General features: G+C 41.7%; 1 protein-coding gene across 2 annotated transcripts in view; it reads left to right on the top strand.

The window, feature by feature from the left end:
- Positions 1-26,238, top strand: part of SCUBE1 (signal peptide, CUB domain and EGF like domain containing 1) — a 443,267-nt gene that overhangs the window by 33,198 nt on the left and 383,831 nt on the right. For both annotated transcript variants that reach the window (XM_019515739.1, XM_019515738.1), the window contains exon 3: positions 19,255-19,383. In XM_019515739.1, coding sequence (XP_019371284.1) covers positions 19,255-19,383 — 129 coding nt within the window. The remainder of the gene's footprint in view (positions 1-19,254; positions 19,384-26,238) is intronic.

Here is a 26,238-nt window from a genome sequence, read left to right as displayed (position 1 = left end):
CTCCTTTTTGGCAAGGAGACATTCCCGGATGTTTTTAGTTCTTCTGAAGGCCCATAGGAGAAAATAAAATTTGAGTTTCCTGTTGAACGCATGTTGGAATTCTAAATCCCAAGAGAAAAAAAAATAAGGAACAAGGAATGAAAGCTACTTTTCCTATCTTTAAAAATCAAGTGGTGACATGATTATTTGAGGCACTTTTTGGCAGCTGTGCCATGAGTATTCCTGAAATTGGTAGGTGAAGGCATATAGAATATATAATATTATGATAGAATCTGAATGGAATTTATATGATGTGATTGCCTGAGGTAGCAGATGAATATGTAACCCGGGCAGTACTCCAAGAGGTACCCCCTGTCCAATTGAAGGGATCAAAGCAGGTGCACAAGCACTGTGGGAGGTGTAGGGACTCTCCTTCCCTATAGAGCAGAGCCAGACCACCAATGAGGACTTAACCATATACCTTTTAATACTGGGAACATAACAGGCATAAATCAGAGGGTATAGTGGACACTACAATGCCCCAAGGGGGCAGGATTCAACAAAAATTAGACACTTACAATCATTGACAAAAGACAGGGTTAACAAAATATAAAAAACAAACAGCAGAACAAACAATATGGGTTGGTGAAATATAAAAAGGCACAAAATGCAAAACGTCAAATGACAAGGAAATATAGGGCCTTGGTACCTGGAGGGGGAGAAAGGGGGGAAAACACAATGGCCCCTTTCCACTGCAAGAAAATTTGCTTATCTTACTCACCCCAAGTCATCTCAGCTGGGATTTGAACCCAGGTCTCCCACATGGTAGGCAGGAACACGACCACACAGCAGCCACTGATGGCACAGTTTCAGCCAGCTAGGGGTCTTGACCTTCCTGGAGCCCCAGCCTCATGTTGAGCTGCCTGGCCTCTGATTGGAAGAGCTGAAAGCAGAGCTGGAAACTTCTCAGGTCACTGCTCAGATCCTTCCTGGAGCTGGGGGAGCTTCTCCTGCTGGCTGCAGCCTCTCATAGGGGATCCTGGAGCCCAGTGGGGAACCTCTCCTACCAGCCGCACGCCGCGCTGCTGAGGGTCCTACTGCTGCCTGCAGGTCCTGCTCTTTCAGGCTCTTCCGGGGGAACTGCTCCTGCCCCGCTGGCTCAGCTCTGTGAAGCTCCTTCCTTGTTGTCCCTCACTGGTCTCTCCCCTGAGTCAGTCCAAGCTGCCCATTTTATCCCCCTCCAGGTGACCCAAGGAGCCAATCGGGACATGGCAGGGTGAGTCTTTGGGACCTGATTGGTGCAGAAAGGGAATCCCAAGTCCTCCAATCATCTTTTACCCCTTCGAAACCCCTGGGCCAGGTCAGTGCCAGTTAGCCTGTCACAAATAGTACTAAAAAGATCTCTTCCAGTTATATGTCTTCTGTCTATAGAAAGTAGTACCATATTTTCTCACATGCAGCATACCCCTGAATAAAATATAAACCTTATTTTTGAAAGGCAGAATGTAGGGGGAAAAAAACCTTTCCTTGTAGTAACTGAGTAGCAGCAGCTAGGCAGCCAAGCCTTCTCATTGTTTTGCTCGTTGTGAATTGGGCACAGATTTTATTTTTACTTTTGCCTGGTAACCAACGGAAACTATTCTTAGCATATTTCTTGCATATAATGTACACTGTAATTTCCAGCAACTGGTTCGTATTTCTTTTAAGGGGAAACTGCATGTTGTATGCAAAAATATGTTACACCTCTATTTTCTCTGTGCATGCGAGGAAAATGTCATTTCAGCAATACTGAATTTATTTATACATAGCTTATTCCTCATAACTCATTAACATAAAAAGCAACCTATGTCTTGTTTGATATGCACTGCCAGAGTTTATGTCATCAGGACTCCATATAAGGTTGAGAGTTTTGTCTATACAATTTAGAATGGAGTACAAGACAACTATACGTTATAAAATAGTAATAATAATAATAATAATAATAAAAGGAAAAAGGTCTACCAGAAAATTCAGTGAAGAATTTTATTACAGGACAATATAACATTAAGGGGGAAAATCTATAATGGAGGCAAATTTTACACTATATTTATAACATGATAAAATGTCTTATATTTTCCTCTTACAATCATGCACATTAGATTAGAGCACTTCAAATACAGGATAACATTATATTCCATTTGAAGATTAAATTGACCAATAGTATTCATAGTAAACTTTTGAGTTTATGATCAAAAAGGAGGTATAAAACTTAAGGGAAATGTTTGTCTTCTGGTCTGAATTAGTCACTCACATGTTCTTCTTTTTCTATTATTGGGGTGGGGGCACTTTAAGTGCTTCAACCCATTTAACCTTAATTGCATAGTTTTAATAGAAATCTACTAACTAAAGGAACCAAATTATAGCTTGACTTCGGCTTCAGTAATCTTAATTAAAAGCTCTCCCTTATAATCGGAAACAGCCTATGCTTAAAACAGTTAGCCTGCAGTCCTTTTGATAATAGTTGTTTAGACTGAACATGATTAACCATTACTCGATATATTGCACTTAATTTAAAAATACTTCTCCATGTGGTTTTGTTCCCTTTCTTGGCTGTAAAACTCTTTGTTTGGGAGGATGAGGAAAGGAGACTTTTTTTGCAGTCATTTAAAAGCATATTGCTGCTCTATGTTTGTTTTTAAAATCTTCTGGGGTCACAAATCACAATATTAGCATGTGAATTAAAATAAATATTAGCTTCCTGCATTTTTATACCCTCAAGTGAATGCTTGTCAGTCACTTAAATGGATTACAGGGTGTTTAATTACAAGCTCTAATAACATACCCAGTAATCCATTTAGTTTAACATCAAAATTGTATATGGGCAGTTGATTATGGGCCTTATCTTGCACTCCTTACTTGGGCAAAACTCCAACAAAAAGCAAGGACTATATCTTTGGAACTAAGGCCCTTGTTCTGTAAATTGACTCCCTGTGGCTGGACTCCTACTGACTTGTGGTGTCCATGTGGACACGGGGGTCTGTCAATTCCAAGATCAGGGACTAAATTTGTACATACTTTAAGAGCCAGATAAAAGTCCATTTAAATTAAATGAAGACTTCCCTTGTACTTCAGTTGTGCTTTAGGTCAAGGCCATGTGAAGGGGTCATTGAGTTGCAGTACGATAATTTGATTGCAGTTTGGCTTTGATTATACATCTATTTAAACTGGGGTAGCATGTTGGGGCACAGTCATGGAAGAGGTTCCCCTTGTAGTAGGGACTGTGTAGGCACATAATGGGAAATTGCTTGGTGGCTCCAAATTTTACCACCTTTTATTATAATTTAGCCTTTTTGAGACTTTTTTTCCTGATGCATACTGATCAATAAGTGTTACTACACAAATAATAGTGTCTTGGTTTTAATTAGCATTGCTTCCAAATCCATGAGCTGTGACTTGTCTGCTTTCATCTGCTAGGTGTACATCCACTGCCTTTTTCATTTAGTCTGATAGACTTCCATGAGCTTTCATGTAACTGCTGAAAATCATATTTACTAATAATGCAGATGAGCAGAACTTATTGAATGGGAACCCCACTGATTTAGTTGTCAAATCTGAAGAACATGCTTTCAGCTTCCTTATTTCTATTTTGTTGTCTTATTGATTTGATATAGTACCTCAGGGGTGGCCAACCTGTGGCATGGGCAAATTGGGGAGGGGACAGGCGGCTCAGTGGCAGATAAGGGAAGGGAGCTGAAAGCAAAGCATGAGACCAGGCAGAGAACACAGGACAGAAAGGAGAAAGTAGAACAGCAGCTTGGTCAAGCAGCACAGGCAAGGAGCAGAAAGTACAACTGCAGATCAGAGAGGGGAAAGGGAGCATACAGGGCTAGTTTGTGGTATATCTGCCAAAAAGCTTGGTCTCTATTGCTGTACCTGGTCATAGGATATATAATAATTGCCAACTAGTATCTATTGAAGACGGATGAAGCAAAAGTGTTCCAAATCACTGTCCAGATAAAGGATTCTGACTTACACCAATATATTATACCCAAGCAAATTCTCTTAATATCAAAGCATCTTCAAAGTTTGAAGCTGATAGTGAATATTGTTGCCTGTAGGAGTGGTATAGGACACCTGTCCATATACAAGTACCCTTTTAACAATTGCTTCCCAGTGGGTGCATCTACATGAGACACTTAACTTTGCATTAGCATACTTTCCTGCAAAGTAAGTATGTCCATCTACATGTGCACATGCTTACCTTGCAGTAAACCTCCCTAATCCTAAATAAATTTACTACCTGCAAATGCTAGTAACAAATTTACTCAGAATTAGTAATGGCAACATAGTGCTTGTATAGATACCTGATCTGGAGCAAAACCTGCTCTGGTCAGCCATCCACCAGGGGGAGCTTTCTGCTGCCAGGATGGGCTTCACCATAAAGACCCAGGCGGGGACTATGTCCCCCTGCCCCAGTAACAGGGAGCTCCAAGCCACCTGCTCCCAGATCATGATTGGAGAGTGGGAAGCTGAGAGACCCTTATTTCCCAGCCTGAGCCCTGCAGTCATGAGATAAGTGTCTCCTAGCCCGACCTCCCTGACCGTGGGGCTCACGCTGGAAGCTCCTTGCTGGTAGGGTCAGGGGAGCCTGTTCCCTGCCCAGCTCTGAGTGTGGAACAGGCTGGGGAGCTTGTTCCCCACCCAGCTGTATACTCACAGAGCTGGGTGGGGAACAGGTTCCCCAGCTCCCACCCTGCATGTCCAGGTAGGGACAATGTCCCCCTGCCCTGGCAGAAGGGAGCTTCCAACCCCTGCTCCCCAACAGTGATTGTGGAGCAGGGGCTGGGAGCTTGTTCCCATCCCCCAATGTGCAATCATGGGTCTGGGAACAGGCTAGGACAGGGGTGGACAATTATTTCAGGTGCAGGGCTGCTTGCTGAGTTTTGGTAAGCCATCAAGGGCTTTAAGGGTAGCCCCACCCCTTGACAAGAGCCCTTCCCCTGGTTGCCATCTAGGGACTGAAAGTCCTACCCGTAGCCCCTGATCTTTGCCACCAGAAGTCCCTCCCCTTGCCCCCCCGAAGTATTCCTTTTAGCAAGGGTTTGCCATATCAGAACCAGAAAAATACCAAATTATATTCCAAAAATCAAACATTTACTACAACATTCATTAATTTGATTTAAAAAATATATTTTTGTCCTGATTTACATGTGTTTGTGTAGCGTACATATAAGTGATTGCACAATAGCTTAAAATGAAGTCTTACTCTTGTATATTGTTGGGGGGTATGGGAGGGTGCGTATAGATTTAGGAGGATGTGTGTGTGTGTGTGTGTATGGATATGTTGGTGTTGGTGGGTGTGGGGTTTGTGGGGGGTGTCAGTGTGTGGGGGGAGGGTGGTGGCATATGTGGAGTGGGAAGGTTTGCCCACTGCCTCCCCACAGGAGGCAGAGTCCCTGCGAGAGTTTCTGCCAGCCTGGGCTTTGTGCTTCTGCTGCTCCTGGCCCCAGAGCACCGGTACAGCCCCGTGCTCCCACTCACAGCCACTTCTCCCTGTCTGCCCCCATGCCCTTTTGCTACTTTCCCATTTCCCTCCCCCTCCCCCCCAGCTCGCTGCTCCAGCACCACATCCCAGCTGCACAGCCGAGACTGCAGGACGCAGCAGGAGCTGAAAAGGCCCAGCCAGCACTGCACAGAGCCAGCTGAGAATCTCAGGGGCCAGGCTGACTCCTGCTGTGTCCTGAGGCCCAGTGCCAGAGCAACTGGTGGGAGGTGGAGGGGAGCAGTGGTAGTGGTGGGCAAATGGCTGCAGCAGACATGTGAAATGCAGCAACAGCTGGGTGGGAGTGTGGGGCCCACACTGGTGCTCCAGGAGCAGCACCAGTGGAGCCCAGAATGGTGTGGTAGGAGCGTAGGGTAGGGGCCAGCAGGGGCTCTGTGGAGCCAAGCCAGGCTGTGCTAGCAGGTCCCAGGCAGCCAGCCTGGCTCCAGAGCTCCCTCTTGCTGTCCCTTCCCTCACCCCTACTGCTGTTTTCACCACTTCCCTGCCTGTGGCTACTGCCGCTCCTCTCCACCCTCCTGCCAGCCACTCCAGCACCACGTGGTTCCCGGCTGCAGTGCTGAGACCACAGCAGCTGCCTCTTTTCCCCCCATCCTTCCCCCCCAGCTTCTTATCTGAATTTCCCTCCAGTACAGGGAGGTAGGAATAGCCTCACAGTCCCAGGCCAGAACCCTCTGCTTAGCATGGGGCTTCTGATTAGGGGGAGGGGATGGGGACAACGGGGGAATGGGGAGACGACCAGGCGTGCCTTGCTTATGCAGCTGCTTGGTCCTGCCAGTGGTTTTCCCTGGGTCCTACTGCCCCTGGCTCCTGTCATCTTTGATAGGCAGCCAGGGGCAGATAAATATTAATTTTCTAAAATTTTTAGGGGCCCCATGGGCAGGTAGAATGGCCTGGCAGGCTTGATCCAGCCCATGGGCCATATTTTGCCTGCCTCTGGGCTAGGAGCTTGTTTCCAGCCCTAGTTCTGAAATGGCCAAATGGGGGCTGGAAACAAGCCCCCTAACCCCAACTCTGCAATCACAATTGTGATCATGGAGCAGGGGCTGGGAGCTCCCTGCATGGGGATAGTTCCTCGCCCAGCCTAGAGCTGCCTGGGACCTGCCCTGATCAGGACAGTGTCCAGCCATCCCCAGAGAAGCATGTACAGCCTGGAGGTGGCTGGGATCTGTCCTATTTCAGCCAGTACCCAGTCAGCATGCAGATTTCCCCATGCAGCCCAGGGCTGGCTGGGAACTGTCCCAGTCAGAGGCAGGTCCCAACCCCGTATCCCTATCATGTGATCAAGGCACAGGGCTTGGAAAAAGCTGCAGGAGACGGGTAAGTTGCAGCAGCCCCCCGCCCTGATCCACTAATTGGGGCAGGGGGCTGGGACCCTCTACCTCAAGCTAGCTGCTAGCTACCCCAACAGCGGATTGGGCCAAGGGCTGGGTCCTGCTTCTCCCCTGCAGCTCTTTCCAAGCCCCATGCTCCTGATTGGGGAGCCAGTGCCAGGAGCTCCCTGCTGCTGGGATAGGAGGACATTGTCCCCACCCCAGCAGCAGGCAGTTCCCTGGGGCAAGGTCCAGTGCTTCCTGCCAGCCCCTGAGCTAGCACCCGGTGGCAGCAGAGGCCCACTACAGGACTGCAGAGAACTTGATACAAATTTGCTTCCTAATCCCGCATGTGTAGATGCCTACCCAAACAGCCTTGCTCCAGAGTAGCTTATACCAGAGTAAATTTGGGCCAGAGTAGATGCATGTGTAGATACGCCTAGTATCTCATTACTCACACTCCTTTGAAGATTATTATAAAATAAGATAAAATGCTTGATCTTAGCCAAAAGGCTGAGAAGCAATTAGCAACCTAATAGGGATGCTCAGAATGTGAAAGCAAAGTATTCAAAATTTTGTAAAAGGAAGAGATGAATTCTTGCAGGATAGGGATTTTTTTTTTTAATGCTTAGGTTAACCTCGATAGGGAAGATGCTGGACATTTTATGAAAATTAGCCCCCTTTAAGCAATGACATGTTAGATGGGATTACTGGGGCAGCCACCTCAGATGCCAACTTGTGGGGGCACAGAACAAACGGCTTCCATTAATCAATTATTCTGGCGGCAGTGGCAGCAACTAGAAGACACTACTGCCCCCTGTGTATGGCCGTTGCCCCAAGTATCTGGCTACATCATTACACCTCTGCCTTTAAGGAATCTTAAATCAAGAACAAAAAGCCACTGGGTACTTTGAAAACCTTCATCCTGCTGTTTAATCTAACATTAAGGCTATAAATCCTTGAGCCAGAGACTACAGAAAGACATTTTCAAAAAGTGCCAAGTCTCTGTTCAAATTTTATTGACTTTCTACTGGATTAAGTCTTCTAAGCATATAAATCAGTTGGTAAATTGGACGTGGTTTTCTAAAATATTTAGACATTCTTGAAAATGTTACTTCTCGTCTCTCTAACATTTTTAATTGATACCCTGTACTAAAGCAAGTGCTATGCTCACTTTTATTCCCCTACTGAGTAACTTACGGTGACTATGTAATAAAATAGCCAGGAGCTCTGAAAAAATAAGTGCACTATTAACAGTGCAAACTTAGTAATATTTTGAGCCTGCATCTTTGCTCACTGAAATGTGGGCAGCAAGATCAGGGTCCTGATGTACTAACACACACCAACTATTTCTAATCATGCCACATCCAACCCCAGATGTCTGCCAAGTCTGAATGTCATGAGTAAATCCTGTCTTATTTGAGACTGTGAAATTTCTGTCATCTATTTAGAGCCATGGCTTGACTCCACTGGCTTTTCAGCAACAAAGAATAGGGAAAAACAGTGTGCGCCATGGTTCCTTCCTGATGCATGCATTTAAACCAGGGAGTTTAACACTTCTTTTATGAAACTTTGTGCAAAACTGAGATAAAAACATCCATTGATAATCACGGCATCTCAGCTCTGAATACTCATATTGACTTGTGTCTGTAGAGAGGATAATTACGTGTGCAAATAGGAAGTCAAGCATGCAACTAGCCAATATTTTAAATTTGTTAAGTTTTAACTATAACTAGATTAAGTTTTTAGACAAAAAAAAAGCAGTGCACAAAAATATAAGAGTAAAAAGTGTCACAAGTCCATTTTTCTCAACAAGAAATCTACAAGCATGTACATCTGCATGAATGAGTAAATCATAATGCTCATATAAATTCACCCAGATTGGAAACTTGGGTGCAAATTTTAGCATGTGTTCCCTGAATACATATTGATCGATAGATAGATATCTATATCTATAATTATGGAATATATGGAATTAAAAGATGTATAGATATATAGATCTGTCTCTCTCTCATGATAGAGATGGAGATCTATATCTCAATCTCATCTAGATAGAAAGAAGGATTATGCTGGATGAAGGAATCCTTCTGTTCTTTTAATTCCATATATTCAGCCCTAGATAGGAAAATAATAGAATCATATAGTAAAATGAGTGAAATTCCCCAGACAACAAATACAAGAACTCCGCATTTCAGAATGGTATTGCTATGGTATTTTGCACAGTCATGTATTCAGGAAATGCAAGTTTTAAGAGGGGTAATAATTCCTGGGACACTGTGTACTTCATGGTACATAGGACATTCCTGAACTCTGTGGTAAGAACTCCTAAACTGATGGCAAAGTTAGTTTATTATATCTCTTTCCTGTTCTCCTCATTCCTATCCATTCAGCCATCAAACATATGTGATGATGGCTTGTCATTGCAAATACTCATTGAAATAGAATTCAGCAATGCTGGATCTTTTTTTCACTTGGATTTTGGCACAAACCTGCTCAGTGACTTTTTGGAAACTAATTCCAAAAATATGGATGTGTATAGTATTTACTGAGCATGTGGTGGACAGTGATGAGAAGCCATGTGAATCAATAATTTTCCAGGTTTTGGGGAGTAATTCAGCATCTGACATGAAGCTTTACTTTTCATTTTAGACTGGTGTGACTTTCTGTGCACAGGAATGACTTCTTTCACAGTATGCAATCAGCCCCTGGCTCTTTATTAACCCGATGCATAAGAAATTGTTACCTTCTGTTATATGATCCAACACAATGGCCAGAAAAGATAAGTTTATCCAACAATGCTAGATATTAGCATTCATTTTTGGAGGGGAAGAAATGACCATCACTTTGATTCTTTCCAAAGCAGATAGAGATTTAAGAGTGATAGGCTCTTTGTTAGAATTACACAGTGAAGAATTCTACATGGTTCTCAGTAACATTAGTCAATGAATTACACACACATTAGTTGCCATCTTTCCCCAAACTTTCCCAGAATTTTAGGCATCTTTCCCAAAACTTTGAATCTTGACAGCATGCAGTTGAAAAAACAATCTCACATCTATTTCTGAAAGACATCCCCATAACCAGAGAGCATACACATCACTTGTGGAACTGAAAAGCACCAAATTTTGCCCCAGTAACTTGCAGGATTAGATGTAGAATCAAATATTTCCCCTAAGTTTAAAGAGAGAATTGTAGTGGAAGTAGCTGTAATTTAAAAATAGTGGAAGAAATGCTGTCGGATGTCACTTTTCACATTCATAATAGCTTGTGAACAGGAAGTCTCTCTGTTTGAGCTTGTTGGGCACTGCAGCTACTAAATAAAGACAGACTCTAAAACTGTTATGTGCTCTGCAGGTATCTATCTTTATTTTGACATTTCACTTGTAGTTCAAAGAATGTGTAACCAATCTGTTTAAATATCAATTAGGAAAAATGTCAAACCATAGCAAGACCTAATTAGAGGTTCAAGATGTCTCATGCAGACTTTTAGTTTAGACCTAGAATGCTTTGGATGTTTTGGATGATACTAGACATGTCCATTTTTTGTGTTCAGTTTTGGGTTATATTTCCTCCTCCATGAGCATATGCATGTATACTTTCCTCTATGCCCAGAGAATATAAGTGTGTATCCATTCCCTTCCTGAGATCTTACCTCTTCAGAGACTCGCATTCAGCACTAAGAGCTCCCAGTTCAGTCCTCACTGTATTGGCTAAATGGCAGCTGTCACACATACATAGTACTCAAGCATTACTGGCAATTATATGCACCCATCCAGGGAAAAACCATATACATCCCCCCCTTCTCTTCTCTCCCCCTCCCAGCACATTCATTAATGACTACAGTTGTTACTCTGTTTTTAGGAGGCAAATGGGTGTTATAGACAAAGAACAGCAAATAGACCTTATTATTAATAAAATGTTAGGACTCAGCATGGGATAAACTCAGAAAATTCCATATTTAGGGATGTTAATTTTATTTACTTCACCTTGCTTCATATTCCAGGGATGTCAAATATGCAGCTTACCTATGCCTTTCTGTGACCTGTAGGTCACATCAAGGTTTGCAGAAGCTCAACTTTACTTACTTTGTGGACACATTTCTGGTCTTATGGCTCCAGAGATAACCACCCACAATGAACCTAGTGTGGATGGAGGCAACAATGTCTACCTTGAACTGCAGAAAGCTTGAAACAAAGAATTAAGGGGGATGAACTCTCCTGTCCTCTGTAAAGCTGATGGGAACATCAGTTCTAAACTTCAGAAGGGATATTTAAGGACTAACATTAACTTGTTAAACACTGATCATTTTAAGAAGAGGGAAAGGCACAGAAATGACTGTTATGAGACATGGAAACTGGGATATTCTGCAACAAAAGAAATGCAAAGGAAACACAAAAAGAGAGAGGGAAGACAGATTTGAGACAGACATACACTAGGGATAGCTGATTGATGAATATAGAAATTAGTTATTTATTAATGCCTAAATTTTTGTTGCTACATGAAAACTGTTTTCATATTGGATCTCTGTGCAAATCTCTCATTTAGCAACACATTCATGGGTAATGATGAACTTTATGGTTGTCAGTAAAGTTCATCATCGCTTGATACAAATATGACAGTATTTCTGTAAACAGGGAAGTCATTAGTGGAATTAGACTGAAGAGGCCAATCACAGATTCTCATGTTTGATTTCACTTTACCACAAAGTAGCCAGGCATACCGTACCTAAGGGTTAGTGTATTTTAAATATGACTTTTTGTCTGCTTTCAGAGATTAGTGTTGTTTAAAACACGTTAATTGAAACATGCACATTAACATTTGCTAAAACTATGCCAGAGCCACAAACTTTCTGAATTTGTTCATCTGGTGAAACTAACAAAAGCATCCTTACCTTATGTGTTCTTAACTAACTTGCTCCTCACTGGTTCTCATCACAAGTTAATAGGATAAAGTCTTGAGTGTTAATAATGTTATTCTTCCAATAAAAAGGGGGCTCCTTAAGAATGGGGATTGCAATAGGTGTCTTTTAGCAATCTTAAAATTCAAAAGTCATGAGCTGAGTCATCATCTTTAAGAGAAAAGTATATTCTATAGTTCTTTCTTAAGTAAAAAACACTTGCAGCCAAAAATAAATCTGCAGCTATTTCACATGCCTTCCAAATGGATCATAAATACTTTTAGCAAAGAAACACTAACAACTGTAAGTTTAGAGCTTCCTTTGTAAAGATAGAAATGTACTGATAATGTTTTATTATTCTTTAACTCCCAGACATGCCTTTTCATAATTTGGTTTATGTTTGGAGTTTTCACTTTGTGACCTTGGAGAAAATCGTAAAAATGTGTTTATTTTTCTTTGTCCCTGGATACGCTAATAGGGAAAATAGAGGGGAGAGAGAGTAGCTTTTGCAGAAGGGCTCTTATGAGGTGCTATTAAAGCACTCTGGTGCTAGAGAAGGTCTTATACCTGCTATACTTGCTCAGCTGAGAAACATCAGACTTTGTCTTGCTCACAAGAAATATCAGGGCAATATCAATTTTCTACCTGGGGAAGAGCTATATAATATATTTGTGTCTTAAAGACACAATGACTCATCTCATAACCCATGAATTTTAAGAGAGCTAAGACACACCTACTGGAATCCCATTCTTAAAGAAGTCCCTTTTTATTAGAGAAAAGCACCTATAGTTCTCCCTCCTCCCATCCTGCTCACCTTGGACCTTGGCTGTCAGAGCAGTCCTAATGGCTATCAAATTTCAGTTTTTCTTGGTCACAAACATCTTGAAAACATCATAACAGTTGAAAAGCAGTAAAAAGCTACTGCATGTTTTTCATCGATTCATTAGATCATGTTTCCAAAGCCACAGCATTTAAAGAAAAAGGACATTGGCATTTATGGGTCAAAAATGGAAAATCTTATTTTTTTTAGAGTAAGAAAAGAAACGATTTAATAAGAATAAATTAAGATATATTCTTTTTATATTCAAACAAGGTTGTATATGAATATATTCATGGAAAGGTCTTGGAAGTTGACTGCACTTTGAAATGGAGCTCTGCACTTTGAAATGGAGGAGAAAAATGGAATTAATCTCCAATCTTGCATTACATCAATACGTACTTAATAAACGATGTCCAGTACTCTGGTCTTTCAGACTGAGCTAGCTGTTGATCTTCAGGGTCAGTGGAATGTGTGGCAGACAAAGCAACCAATGAGTTCATATATTGTGAACATATCTGGAAATTCACTGAAGCTGGAATCCCACCTTAGATTTATTTCCTTTCAGGAATGTCATTTTAGTGGTACTTTTTCCGGCCAGATCTGCACTTCTGGAATATCTGGCCAATGTTTGGCAGGAACACTCTTCTACCTATGTGGTTATTATTTGTCATTAGCTTTTGTTTTGGGTGTTAAATCCCTAATTGGCTTCCTAGTTGTAGAAAGGTGTGGCTTTATGTGAAGAGTGAGTGTCCTTGTCTGAAATGGTCCTGATGGCTTCTGGAAGTACTAAAGCATGGCACAGTATGGGCAGTTACTGCACCGTGCATATGGCGCATGGTTAGATTTCGCCACTACATTACCACAGCAGCTCACTATACCAGGGGAGTGCACTGCTATGGCGACATACCTGGTGATCACATGTAGACCCATGTGATCACTACATTGCCATAGGGTGCCATACAGCGACACAGTGAGTCACTATTTCACTGTAGGACAAAGTGTAGACATGCCCTTATATTCACAAAATGTTTCCAAGAAAGCTGGCCCTGTGATTATGATCCAAAACTGGAACTTAGACATGGATTCTGTTTTTTGGTTTTGCTATCTGTGTTTTAGACCCTCTATCTACTTATAAAGCAATGCATCATCATCCCAATTTCATATATTTTTGGATTTGGAACTAGGAATCAGGAATGTGAGTGCTAATCCCAGCCCCAGTGTGCTTTATGTATACTTGCTCTTTGAAACCAAAGATCACTCTGTATATCTGTTTCAGGAAAACTGAGCTCTTTCTCAGTGGTAATTAATCCAGTCTAGGTGGCCGTATAAACAAAGGGGCCTAGTAGATGGTGGAAACAGACATTGACTTTTGTTGCCTTTGTACCACCGTAAAAATGTTTATGGCAGTACAAAGGCCAAACAAACAGATGTCAATACCCCAAATGCCCAAAACGTGTGGCTGAGATGAAGGCGGTAACCATTTGTGCCACTATTTGGCAGTGGATGTCTATTTACTTTATGGCGCAAGAGTGCAAGCAGCCCAGAACAGCCCATACTCTCCAGCCTCTCCCTCCCTACACCCCGTTTCCTCAGGCAGGTGCTCCAGTGGCTTGAGGGGCCCAGTCCTTCACAGCCCAGGAATATCCAGGCAAGACTGTGCACCTCAAGCCCTGGTAGCACCTCCACATCATTCACCAGTTATGGAGACATGCCTTGGAGATCCCAGGACTTGAGGGACCCAATCCTACCTGGGAATTCCTGGGCAGCTCAGGACTGGGGCCCTCAAGCTCTGGGAAAACATGTCACAAATTGTCCTACAGCATCAACACATGGGACAATGGGCATAACTAATCTGCTTCATTTGGTAATGTCTATTTCAAACCTTATGCTTGGAGTCTACAAGGAAAGATGAAACATAATTTATAAACCAATGTAATTTTTTTGTTAACTATTACAAACTGCCAAATAAAACAAATTTGTTTATTCTCCATAATGCTTCCTTGCTGATATATTTAAAAAAAAATCAGGACTCATCTTTTCTAGAAGGTATGTTACATTTGTAACCCAAGTGCTAGATTTTGTATTTAGCTCCCTAATTTAGATGAAAGATGTATAAACTTAATGTGGGGAGACAGCATCCTGTTTGCTATATATTTAGGAAGGTTCAAGAGCATAAATTATTCCTTTCAAAGCCAACTGCAATTTATGTTTACTAAATTAATTCCAGAACTCCTTTTATAATTGGTAGTATAAAAAGAGATTACAACTTTTAAGGAAAAAACATCATTTTAACTATGCCATGCCTCCATTCAAAAATCTATATTTGCAGGTCCAGAGAGAATGTGAATATTGTGAAAGATAACTTTTGAGCACTGCTGGAATAAAAGTGATGCCAAATGTTCAGTTTGCAGCACTCTGCAGAAATCTGCACCATAAGCTTTCAAACGCCAGCCATTCTTTATGTTGTTTGTTAATTATCCTACTACTCATGTTGCAATCCAGCTATGGCCCAGACCTAAAACCAGTTGAAGTCAATGAGCTTTGGCTCAGTCCCTACATGATCTATAGTGGGTTCAGGTCCGCTGGAGTAACTTGAATTAGATGCATCCTATGGATTTTTGGACATTCAGGTACCTGATTTACATTAGCCAGTATGTTAAAGAATAGGGATGCTCTCACTTTGTATTAGCTTGTTCAAAGTCTTGAGTAAAATATATGTAATCTTCTATCCAAGAGTATTAGAAATACCAGAAGTGCGCAGGGAATTTTACAATACAGCAGAGTGAAATGATTAGATAAAATAGAAATTGATATTACTAAAGTTCAGCTTACTTCACATTTTGGAGGTGCAGTGCCTTCTAGTTTCTGCTGGTTCTAGAAGCAGCCTTACTGCAAATGCAGGAAAGAAAAATCTGGGCAGTTCTGCACCCTGGTTGTGGCACATGGAACAGCACCTTCAGCTGAGAGAGGAGAGGGAATAAACAGGGCACCAGGAGCAGCTCTGGGGAGTCTGGGCCAGCTGGGCTGCTCCACCAGTATGCAGCAAGCCCATCCCTCAGCTACAGCAGCCAAGCTCCATCTCCCTCTGCCACTTCCTATTCTCTAATGATTATCATAATTCCCAGCCCCTCCACCTCTGCCCAGGTGTTGAAATAGCTTGCTATGCCTCTGAGTTAATCCAGTAAAAGACATTACCAAATAAATCTGGCTATTCACATAATGAACGGAGAACTGGATAGATAGCCTTTTTTTGTAGAATACAATCTCTTCTCTTAGTCTTCTTCCTTTTTATAATGATGGCTGTTAGTGATTATGAAGTCATATATGAATTTGGTTTAGGGAAATTATTATTATTATTATAGAAGCTACTGCACAAATTTGTTTTTCCTGTATATTTTGTGTTCAATTCCAAATCAAGGATATAAAAATATTTTTTTCTAAAATAAAATCTGAAGTCAAATTAAGACCTAAAAAATTGATTCAGTTCGGAGAGATGAAAGGGTCCTCTGATTCAGTTTGGAGTCAACGATTCAGCCACTGAATCGGGCCGAATCTCCACTGAATCTAATCAGGGACTGAAGCTTTGTGCAGCCCTAATAAACAAATCTGTTGAAAGTTATTGCTAACACTCATCTAGGACAGGGACCCCAAATACAGTTACTGAACCTGGCAGCCTGTAGGGCTAGTGTGACATGAAAGGGAGTGATATTGGAAGCATCATATCTGGCATATATTGGACTCCCTACCCTGTATGAGCAGATAACCATTTATAGCTGGATCAATTGGTGGCAGCCTTTGTCATGGAAGAGTAGCTTTAGTGAGCTGCTTTGACCACTCTGCATGTGTCCCCAGCCCAAACAAGGCCATGGGTAAGATTTTCTTCAAGCACCTAAGTGACTTAGAAATATAAATCCAATTTTCAAACATTACTTGGTACTCAGAAGCCTAAGCAACAACTGATAACGGAACTTTGGCTCCTAAGTCACTTAGTCTCTTGAAAAAATTAACCTGTGCTTCAGTAGCTACTCACAATTTTAGTTCCAGGTAAAGTAAGGTTTCCTAATAGAGTAAATCCAACTGACACTGAATTTATTAAAACAAAATGCTGTGGTCTTGTCTATGCCAATACTCCCAGAAGTTGAGCCTCCATGCATTAGAAACTGGTGTTAACAATAGGAAAAAATTTTAAATATTTCTTCAGTGTAGAAATGTCCTTTCTGAGTTGAGTTTTATGTTCCTACTACAGAAAGGATGTAGACAAATTGGAGAGAGTCCAGCAGAGACCAACAAAAATGGTTAGTGGGCTGGGGCACTAAGTTGGGCCAAATTCTAAGGAGAGGCTGAGAGAACTGGACTTATTTACTCTGGAGAAAAGAAGACTGGGAGGAGGATGGGCAGGGATTTAACAGCAGCCTTCAACTAACTGAAGGGTGGTTCCAAAGAAGATAGAACTAAACTGTTCTCAGTGGTGGCAGATGACAGAACAAGGAGCAACGGTCTCAAGTTCCAGCAAGGGAAGGTCAGGTTAGATATTAGGAAAAAACTTTCTCATCACAAAGTTAAGAAAGCACCAGAACAGGTTACCCAGATAAATTGTGGAATCTCCATCCTTGGTGGTTTCTAATACCTGGCTAGACAAAGCTTTGACTGGGATGATCTAGCTGAGGATGGTTCTGCTTTGAGCAAAGGGACTAGATGACTTCCTGAGGTCCCTTCCAACCCTAATTTTCTATGATTCTGTGATTTCTATGATTCTATAAGCCTTGCTAATTAAAAACCATACCTTCCGTCATCTAGCTCAGGGCTGTTCTACCCCTTTAAGCTGGTTGGCTGGCTGGATCTGGACTATGGAGCTTCTTATGATCCCAGCAATCCACTCCAGCAGTGGGGTGAGCAGCAGCAATGTTAACCCCCCATATTTGGATTGAACCAGTACCGTTAGCCCCATCACCAAAAGGTGTCTCCAACAGGGAGCTAAATCCAAACATTTTGTGGCAAGGCCTCACTGGCACAGTGGTTGTCGCAGCCATGGGAGTTAACATTGCCAGTGCTCATCCCACTGCAGGATTTCTGGCACCAATGACCAGGATTTAACTACTTGTGGGCTGCCTTTAGCCTGTGGGTCACCATTGGGACAGCCTTGATATAGCTCAACAATTTATGGAGGGATGACAGGATATCCCTGTGGGGCTCACTGAGAGGAATTACAATGCTACTTTGACAAAGGCTGAAAAACTAAAAGACATTAAAGTTCTAGAATGGATTGGCTTTATAGCTAGCATATACTGTATTTATTCAATTCCAAGATTCAGTTTTTTTCCCCATATGACATGAAGGGGAAAGGCCTCTCATTTTGGAACTGAATACAAGGTGGTAGATGGAGAAGGCTGCTGTTTGGCCTTATTAGTGTATTCCATTGAGTACCAAACCCTGATCCTTTCTAGTCATAAAATAGTGATTGGTGACCTGTCTGCACATGTCAAAGCATAACAGGACAGAAACAAAACCACCCTCTGTACTTTCCTAGCTTCATACAATTTCTCAGAAAATGTTTCCAATTTACTAGTCTTACTTTCTTGATGTTTTAACTACATTTCTGGAGGTTATACATTTCAGTCATCTGGCAAGTGAATTCTATCAAGTAACAATATATTCCTTGGGTGGAGAAGACTTCTACTTGTAGAACAGATAGAATGTGTGGCTTCAGTCCTAGTTTTGCATTGGTCTTGTCATGCAAGGAGACAGAATAATCCTCTAATATGTGGCAGAATTGCATCATGTAACCTGAACTCCTTGGGCATGTCCACACATGCAGGCACGTGTGCTTGCAGCAGCTAAAATAAAGCGGTGCAAATTTGAGCTGGGGCTTTTTGCCTCAGTGAACATGCCTGGACATGCACTTTGGTGTGGGGCAAATTGTGCCACTTGGGGCAAAATAACCCTGCTTGGCTCCTCCTGGATCTGCAGCCAGAGAGAGCTAGAGCCCAGGGGCATCACCTGTGCTGTCCCCAGCAGTATAAAAAGCTACAGTGTTAAAGCAATTTGGAAGCCTGCCAGTGTCTCTGTCATCATAACAAAGTGAATTCTAAATACCTATATGTTTTGCTGCCCCCTCCCCCCCACAGAGGCTACAGCCCCCCCCACCCAGGGGTTACAGCCTCCCCAACAGGGGCAAAATGGCCCCCACAGGGCTACCACCCCCCACTGCAGGGCCCACATGCCCCACCCCTGCTTGCTCCCCCAGCCCCTCAGATTGCTGCCCCACCACCTGCCCACTCCCCCAGCCCCTCCAATGGCTGCCCCGCCTGGCCCTAACCCCTGCTTGCACCCTCAGCCCCCCAATGGCTGCCCCCTCCCCACCGCAGCCTCTGGGCACTTCATTCCAGTACCTTAATGACACGACATCCAAAAAGATCTCAGTGTAAAATGGAAATAATGTTACTATAGGGAAGAGAATATCTGCTGTGTTGTATCCATGAGATGGCTTCATGTCTGTCCTATGTGATCCTTTATATCCTGTCAGTAATACACTGAGGTAGCTTTATGAGCATAAGATGCCATATAAATTTGTAACATGCTTTTTCATATGTGCTTGTTCCATGTAACATGTGTTATACTTAGTTGGGAGAATCTTTCTGTCAGCTGATATCAGCATTTTGGTAAGAATTTTTTTTGATGAAAATTTCCCTTCCATCTTCTGTTTTAGACATTGATGAATGTGAAAATGACTTCTACAATGGGGGTTGTGTCCATGAGTGTATCAACATCCCTGGAAACTACAGATGTATGTGCTATGATGGATTCATGTTGGCTCATGATGGCCACAACTGTCTTGGTAAGTAAGGAATTTGGTGAGGATGAGTAATTCGTTTTGTGTAATTTATTTGTTAAATTGTGGTCAACAATACCTATATTTCCTCTCAAATCTATTATCATGTATATAATTATCAGTACAGCTGTGATCCAGAACCTTTTTGAAATGTGTCTTTACATTGGCTTCAGTGAGTGTTGGATCAGGTCCTTGAAATGCAAATTTAGCAAGGGAATGAGAAAGATAGTTAGCCATGTTAGTACCAAGTTAGGCAGAAGACACAGCAATGTAGCATCTGATAGACTGATTCAGAGAGGCATGAGTTTTCATAGGCTACAGCCTACATCATGACTAGCCTACCAAAGCTCATGCTTCACTGACTAGGTTAACTTATAAGGTGCCACGCTGCCCTGCTTTCAGCTTGGAAATTATGAGCATATATTCTTGTAGACCTAAATTCTGTCAAAACCATGCATCTGGCTCTAATTCTCTAGAAAGCTACTCTTGCATACTTATGCTGATTGTTTTTTTTAAAAGGTCATCTGCATCACCTGCCCAAATAAAGTTTTTCTTTTTTCCATGACTTAGAAGTGTAATACTTTGCAATCCATTTTCATCTATTTTTAACGGCAGACCTCTTTTTCACTTAAGTAACAGCATACTAGTATGTGGTCAGTGTTAATAGGAATAGGTGAGGGGTCCATCATCTGATTAAAAAATTAAGTCCCATGGAAATTGAAGGATAAATAACAATTCATCAGTACAATTGTTGGTGTATATCTATCAGAAAATAATGCATTCTTGATTGTTGAAGGAGCAAGAGTGATGACGTTGTGCAGGTGTTGAGGAGGAGAACTGCAGTAAAACCATTATCATTAACAGGGCATCACTGTTTAGACTGGATTCATTCCACATGTAGAATTCAGATTCAGATACCTCCTGGTTCAGCTATATTTGGATCCAAGATCCTGACTAAAATCTATTTTTAATTTTTAATGCATTTGGGAATTCCCATCTTTTCCCTTCAGTTTCTGTTACTAAAGTAACTAGTAATTAGCATTAGTTACTAGGGACTGGGGCTTTTATGACTGCTGCTGCAGACTCCCAGTGCCAGCCTTAATGATGGCTCCTTGCACAGAATCTGAGTGCCCAGGCTGTTTGCTTTCCATTCAGTTTCTCATGTACATGTATAAGCCACAATGGAATGAGCTGCTTTAAAATCCCACCTACAAAAGGTAGTGACCAGTTTTTGATACAGCCCAAACTTCATCGTGATTAAAATTCTATGCTGGGTAGTATGTTATTATATTGTGAAAACTGGGAAACCAGGTAATGAACTGCAAGTAACATTACCCAGTACTGTCAATCTGCATATAGTTGTTCCATAGTCTTACTAGAATTTCTGGGCAAGGTTTCACATAGTCTTTCAGCTGCTGTATTTCCTACTTTGTTCATTTTCATCCCAGAGTAATATTTGTTCAGATGGATTGTACATCCTGTTCATTGACAGCTTTTTGACCTGAGCTTCCAAACGTCATTAGTCATAAAAACAAACAGCAGTTATTCAAAAGGCTCTGAACAGACTAATGTATAAATATGGAGCTAGACTTTTCCTCCCTCCCCTGACACCAGTCTAAAAGCGTTCATTTAGTCAGTCTGGGCTTGATCATGCCCTGTTACAGGGTGGTATTTATGTTTCAGCTACAGCTGGTCAAACTATCATTGGTATCAAAGTATGGCTATTTTTTTTGTTAAAAAAAAAAGAATAGCCATTTAGTTTTATTTTTGGCTCAGTTTTTAAGCGACTTTATCACTGGTGAGGAAAGGGTGTAGCATATATGCCCCATAACAAATATGGGGCACCAGGGGAGTAAACCACAAGAGCAGTGATTCTCAACCAGGGTGCCATGAGATGTTTCAAGGGTACAGCAGGATATCACATGATATTAGCACGGTTAGGTGTTCAAACACCTACAGATAATTCACAAGATAAACCCAGAGATTCAAATAGGAATCTGTAGTGTCAAAAACGTGCTGACCTAGTGCACATCTTTACATGTGCTCCAGTAGTGGCAGCAGCATTTCTAGTCAGGTGGCAGTGATGGAGTTGTTTGGCTTCATGGTTCATGGTAATCTATCTGATTTCTTCTCAACTCTTCATTCCACAAGTGTTAATGACCCCCACTCCTTTTTTAAAACTCTTAACCTAATCAAGCTACTCTTATGTAATTCTACTGCCCTTTAGCATCTCCTGGTAATGTACCTCCTGTTTCACAGCCCTGCAGACTGTTTTTAAGACTAGCTAAAAATGTTAGCTCAGGGAAATAACTTTCAGTGAAGCATTGGATGCACTGTCAAGATACTCACAAATACTTGATTTTGTTTTATGAATCTGAAAGAGATGTAAATTTAATTCTAATGACTACAAGATTAAAGAAACATCTTTTATGATTTTTGCCTAGTTAGTTGTGTTTTTAATACATAGTATATGATATAGCAAATCAGTACACATGCCCATAAGGTTATATTTATTTTTGCTTCAGTCTTAATCTGAATAATATAATCCCAGGCCCCTAGAGTAAAGCTTCTAGTTTCTTTTTAACCAGACAAAAATATGGGTTGTTATATGCAATGATTCACCACACCATCTGCACCCCCATTTTCAAAGTCCTGGACCTGTCCATGATGCCCTGTTATCATATTTTAATCTAGTCATAGAGATGCTATGTCTGGAAAGGAGAGAATAATTCATTTTCCAAACCCATTCAATTCATAACTGCTGAGATTAGCATTATGTTCAAAACTGAGATGACATTTTTGTGATGTGTTCATTGAAACCTGGATATCTGTCATGAAAAGGAGAATATTCTTGTTTCTCCATGCATATATAACTTTCCATCAGCTCTTCAATACAGTGTTCAACTTTTTTAAGATGCATTAGTGAATATGTAGATCAAAGATTTCTAAAACACTGTATTTGCAGATGTGAAACTGGGATTTGGAAGTTTTGGTCAGGGCACAACATTATAGTTATTTTGTGCCAAAAAAGAGTTGTTATTTATTTATTCGTTGAATAAATCATCATTGGAATGGATTAAACATTGTGTGTATCCCCTTCCCTCTATATATACGTATCTGTCCCTTTCAAATCCAGGTCTTGTTTTCATGGTTGAGTAAACAAATATTCCAAACAGACGGTGAAAAATACTTGTCCCTGTTATTTTGTTGACATTTTTCTGCTTTATAGACAAATAATATTTTTAACAAGTCTGGAATTATAGGTTTGCAATTATGATATTTCTTTTATTTAAATGTCCATTTCCCTCCAGGAAAAGTCATATGATTGGAATGGTATAAATAAGGCTCTATAGAAAATAAATAGGGTTCTAATATCCCAAATAAGTGAATATAGAATTATTTCAGTTTCATAAAATGTGTAAATTATCCCTGAAACTGAATAATACGTGTGCCATACAGAACTGAATAATATGCTTCCACGGCAGTATGTCCACCTCCAAATTCTAACCCCAGAAGAGGGCTAATGCAATTATATTCCAGTGGCCCCTCCCCATCCCTCCCCTGCTCCCAACCTTCAACCCCCATAAAGAAACACAACATACATTGATTTTAAAACTCCATACGTATTCTTCTTTCTGTATTTAATTCAATAGGATTTTTTTTATAAGGGATTCACTGACATCACCATAAATTGCATTCTTGAACACAAGGTAACAGGTCACCTGATGATAATTTATTTGCATTCACAATCCTGTAATGACCAACGGACGCTGTTGACACAAACTATACAGTGACTATATGGCATTGCCCTATTTATGCCTCACTGCTTTGGAAACTGTTGGCCAGAGGATCTGGCCCAGTCACAGCTGAAGGGAAAACTGGATGGGGACCCCAAAATCTCTTGTTTAATAAAGGTCCTCACATGACTTTGAACCATTTCTACTTGCCGTGCTTTGCATTCCTTTGTAAGTTTCCATTGAATGTCTTTCCAGCAATGTCAGCATAGCAAAACAACTGCAGTCTTCATAAATAGCCAATGTTGGAGTTAGATGACATTAATTAGATGACATGAGGTTGATGAGTTAAGTGCTTTTTTTCCCTTCATGTTGATATTTAAGCATATTTCCTTTTCTCTCTTTCTTCTCTCCTTGAGGTTACTTGGCTACAATTTTTGTACTGGAAAATGTCCAAAACTGTTCTCTTGGGAATTCAGCTCACTCTCTATTTGACATTTTTATTGAGGAATTTCTCAAATATAACACTAAATGATGCCACAGGGAGTTCAAACTATGATGAGATCCGTGTCTGGCTAAATATAATTGCTTTTAGCATTGTAATCACTAGAAATAGTAGTAATTCTTTTTGAAAATTATTCTAAATTTTGTTTGGTGGATACAAGACTAATATTTAGTCTCATACAATAAGCTTTCTTTACCCTTCATTTGAAACCAGTTGTGAAATATGCTTTCCATTCCTATACATGAAGTACTGCTCTGTTTTCTTATGAATAATTAGCTCACTTGTCCAGATGTTTTTTTCCCATTTGATCATTTTTCCCCATTGACTTATTGATAAATTGATCTTTCTTCATATCTTTCACACTTTGAGGCGTGTCATCATTTTCCATCACCCTCTTTTCCTTTGGGAGAGGTGGTAGAGGAACTGATCATTCTTTCCAACACTGCACAGTACTTTCCATATTTTGCTAAAGTGTATTAAATTATTTTCTTTGATATGCAGAGTGGTACTGTAAAAATCTTTAGGAAATATCAGCAGGGCCACCAACAGCAAGATATACCCATGAGAACTACTGGGATACAATGTACTTATTCAAACTACTGTAGACACTGAAAGTACATACTCAGGTCTTATTTCAGCAAAGCACTTGCAAAGCTGGAGTGATGTCTCTAGGGCACAAAAGCCTTGGCAGGTACATGGAGGCACTGGGTTGTCCATATACCATGTCCCCTTCTTGGCCTTGCTGGATTAGTCTAAAGGAAAGATTTGCAATCAGCTTGGCTGCAGGAACTACTGGAGCAAAGGAGATCATCCATTTGTCTGTCTTTCAAAACTCCAGTTCTCAACTGGCTGCTGACCAGGGTTAAAGAGCCCAGTCTACCCTATCATGGAGTGGACCTCAGTTCCACACCTTTTAGCAGCATTTCCTTTGTCAGGAGCAAGACCAGTACTACCCTCTGAGGCGATCTTCTGTCTGAAGCCTTTGGCATGCTAGAGGTTGCCAGATTATTTAACTACCACCCAGCACTTGGTGTTAATAGTCACAGGTAGTATTGTCTACTGTAAATTATGGTAGTAGGAGAATCTGACCTGACAGGTAAGTTTGGATGTTGGCATGTGCTTTGGTGAACTGAGGACCTAAAATTGTACTTTGAAGGCTCTTGGATGGAATTTCACAATGCAGGCGACCCTCGCCATTTGTGGGGGATATGTTCTTGTATTCCCTGCGAATGGGAAAATCCGTAAATAAGGCACTACGTTCATGAATAAGGCAGTCTTGCATTCATGAATGCAGTGCCCCCGGCAGCTGGGGTGGGGACACAGCTGCGGTGGCAGGAGCCCAGCGGCAGCAAGCATGGAGCTCCCAAGGAGCTCCTGGAAGTGTATAAAGTGTATTTAAAATGTGAGTTCAGCATTTGCTAATATTTGAAACTGTGAATGCCAAGCCTGCGAATAATGAGGGTTTCCTCTGTTTTTCATTTTGTATATGTATTATTACTCTTCTTTGATGGCTCATGTATTCAGCTGAGGTGCTTTTTTCTTGGAAGGATTTGTTTGTTCAATCAGTGGCTCATCTACTAGTAACTCTTTGATTGAAACATTTATTTAGTACTGGAGTTGATGGAGCAACATATACCTATCCTGTTTCTTTGCACCCTCCATGCAGTGTAGCCTGTATGCTTTAGTTGATTTATGACTTAATTGTTGAGGGAAGTCGGTATAGCACCAATGTTTTAAGAATTGATCCAGTGTAGATCAAGATGCCACATGGATGTGAGGAAGTTTATATTCCTTTACTGCTACTTTAGAGGAGACTTTGAGAATCCATCCTCCCTGTCTGTAATTTATTATTTATTTTTTAGATTTATATCCCATCAAAAGGCTCAGAGGGGCCTACAGTAAACAGAAAAAACTCCACAGGCTCCCCAAACAACACCCCAAAATTTGAGAGCTCCCCTGAACAGACCCAACTGCTGCTTCCCTGCCTAAACCCTCATACAAGCGAACCCTTGAGTCAATCCCAACTGCTTCCCAACCACCATTTCCATCCAGTTAAAAGAAACCTCTTCCTAATTCCCCCCCAACACCCTACCCAATTGCTCCCACTCTCCTACTTCAGCCCCACCCTCTCCCAGTGCCCTTTCCAAACCCATACCCAGTGCCCTGGCAAGGAAGTTTAGCACCCAGGGCAAAGCCTGCAGTGGCAGCCCGCCCTTGCCCCACACACAGATCCAGGGGGCACACACCCTCTCCCATGCTTGCCTGGGAGTGCATGCAGTGGCAGGAGCTGCCCTCCTGTCCCCACACCCCCCACAAATGAGCTGCTTGCAGCTCTGTCCCATGCCCTGACCTGGCTGGGCAGCACCTGTTATCGCCCCTTTGCTTCAGCTCCTGGGATGGTCGCCCCACTTGCCCTGCTTGCTATTGCACTGCCCATACCCCTTCTCCAACAGTTGGGGTGTGTCTGTCCCCCAGCCCCAAAAAATCACATCTAACTCTGCCCTCTCCTCCCAACAAACACACCAGTACATTCAAAAGAACTCTAACAAAAAAGAAAAAGACCCTCCACCACTGCCAAAGGGCAATGCCAAAGTGTGCCCTAGAGCATGCCTTTCTGTGGTG

The sequence above is a fragment of the Gavialis gangeticus genome, unplaced genomic scaffold (assembly GCF_001723915.1).
Source record: "Gavialis gangeticus isolate Ggan-Ray unplaced genomic scaffold, GavGan_comp1, whole genome shotgun sequence".
Classification (NCBI taxonomy): Eukaryota; Metazoa; Chordata; order Crocodylia; family Gavialidae; genus Gavialis; species Gavialis gangeticus.
Note: the sequence above shows the minus strand (reverse complement) of the source record. Positions and strands in the feature narration are given on the sequence as shown.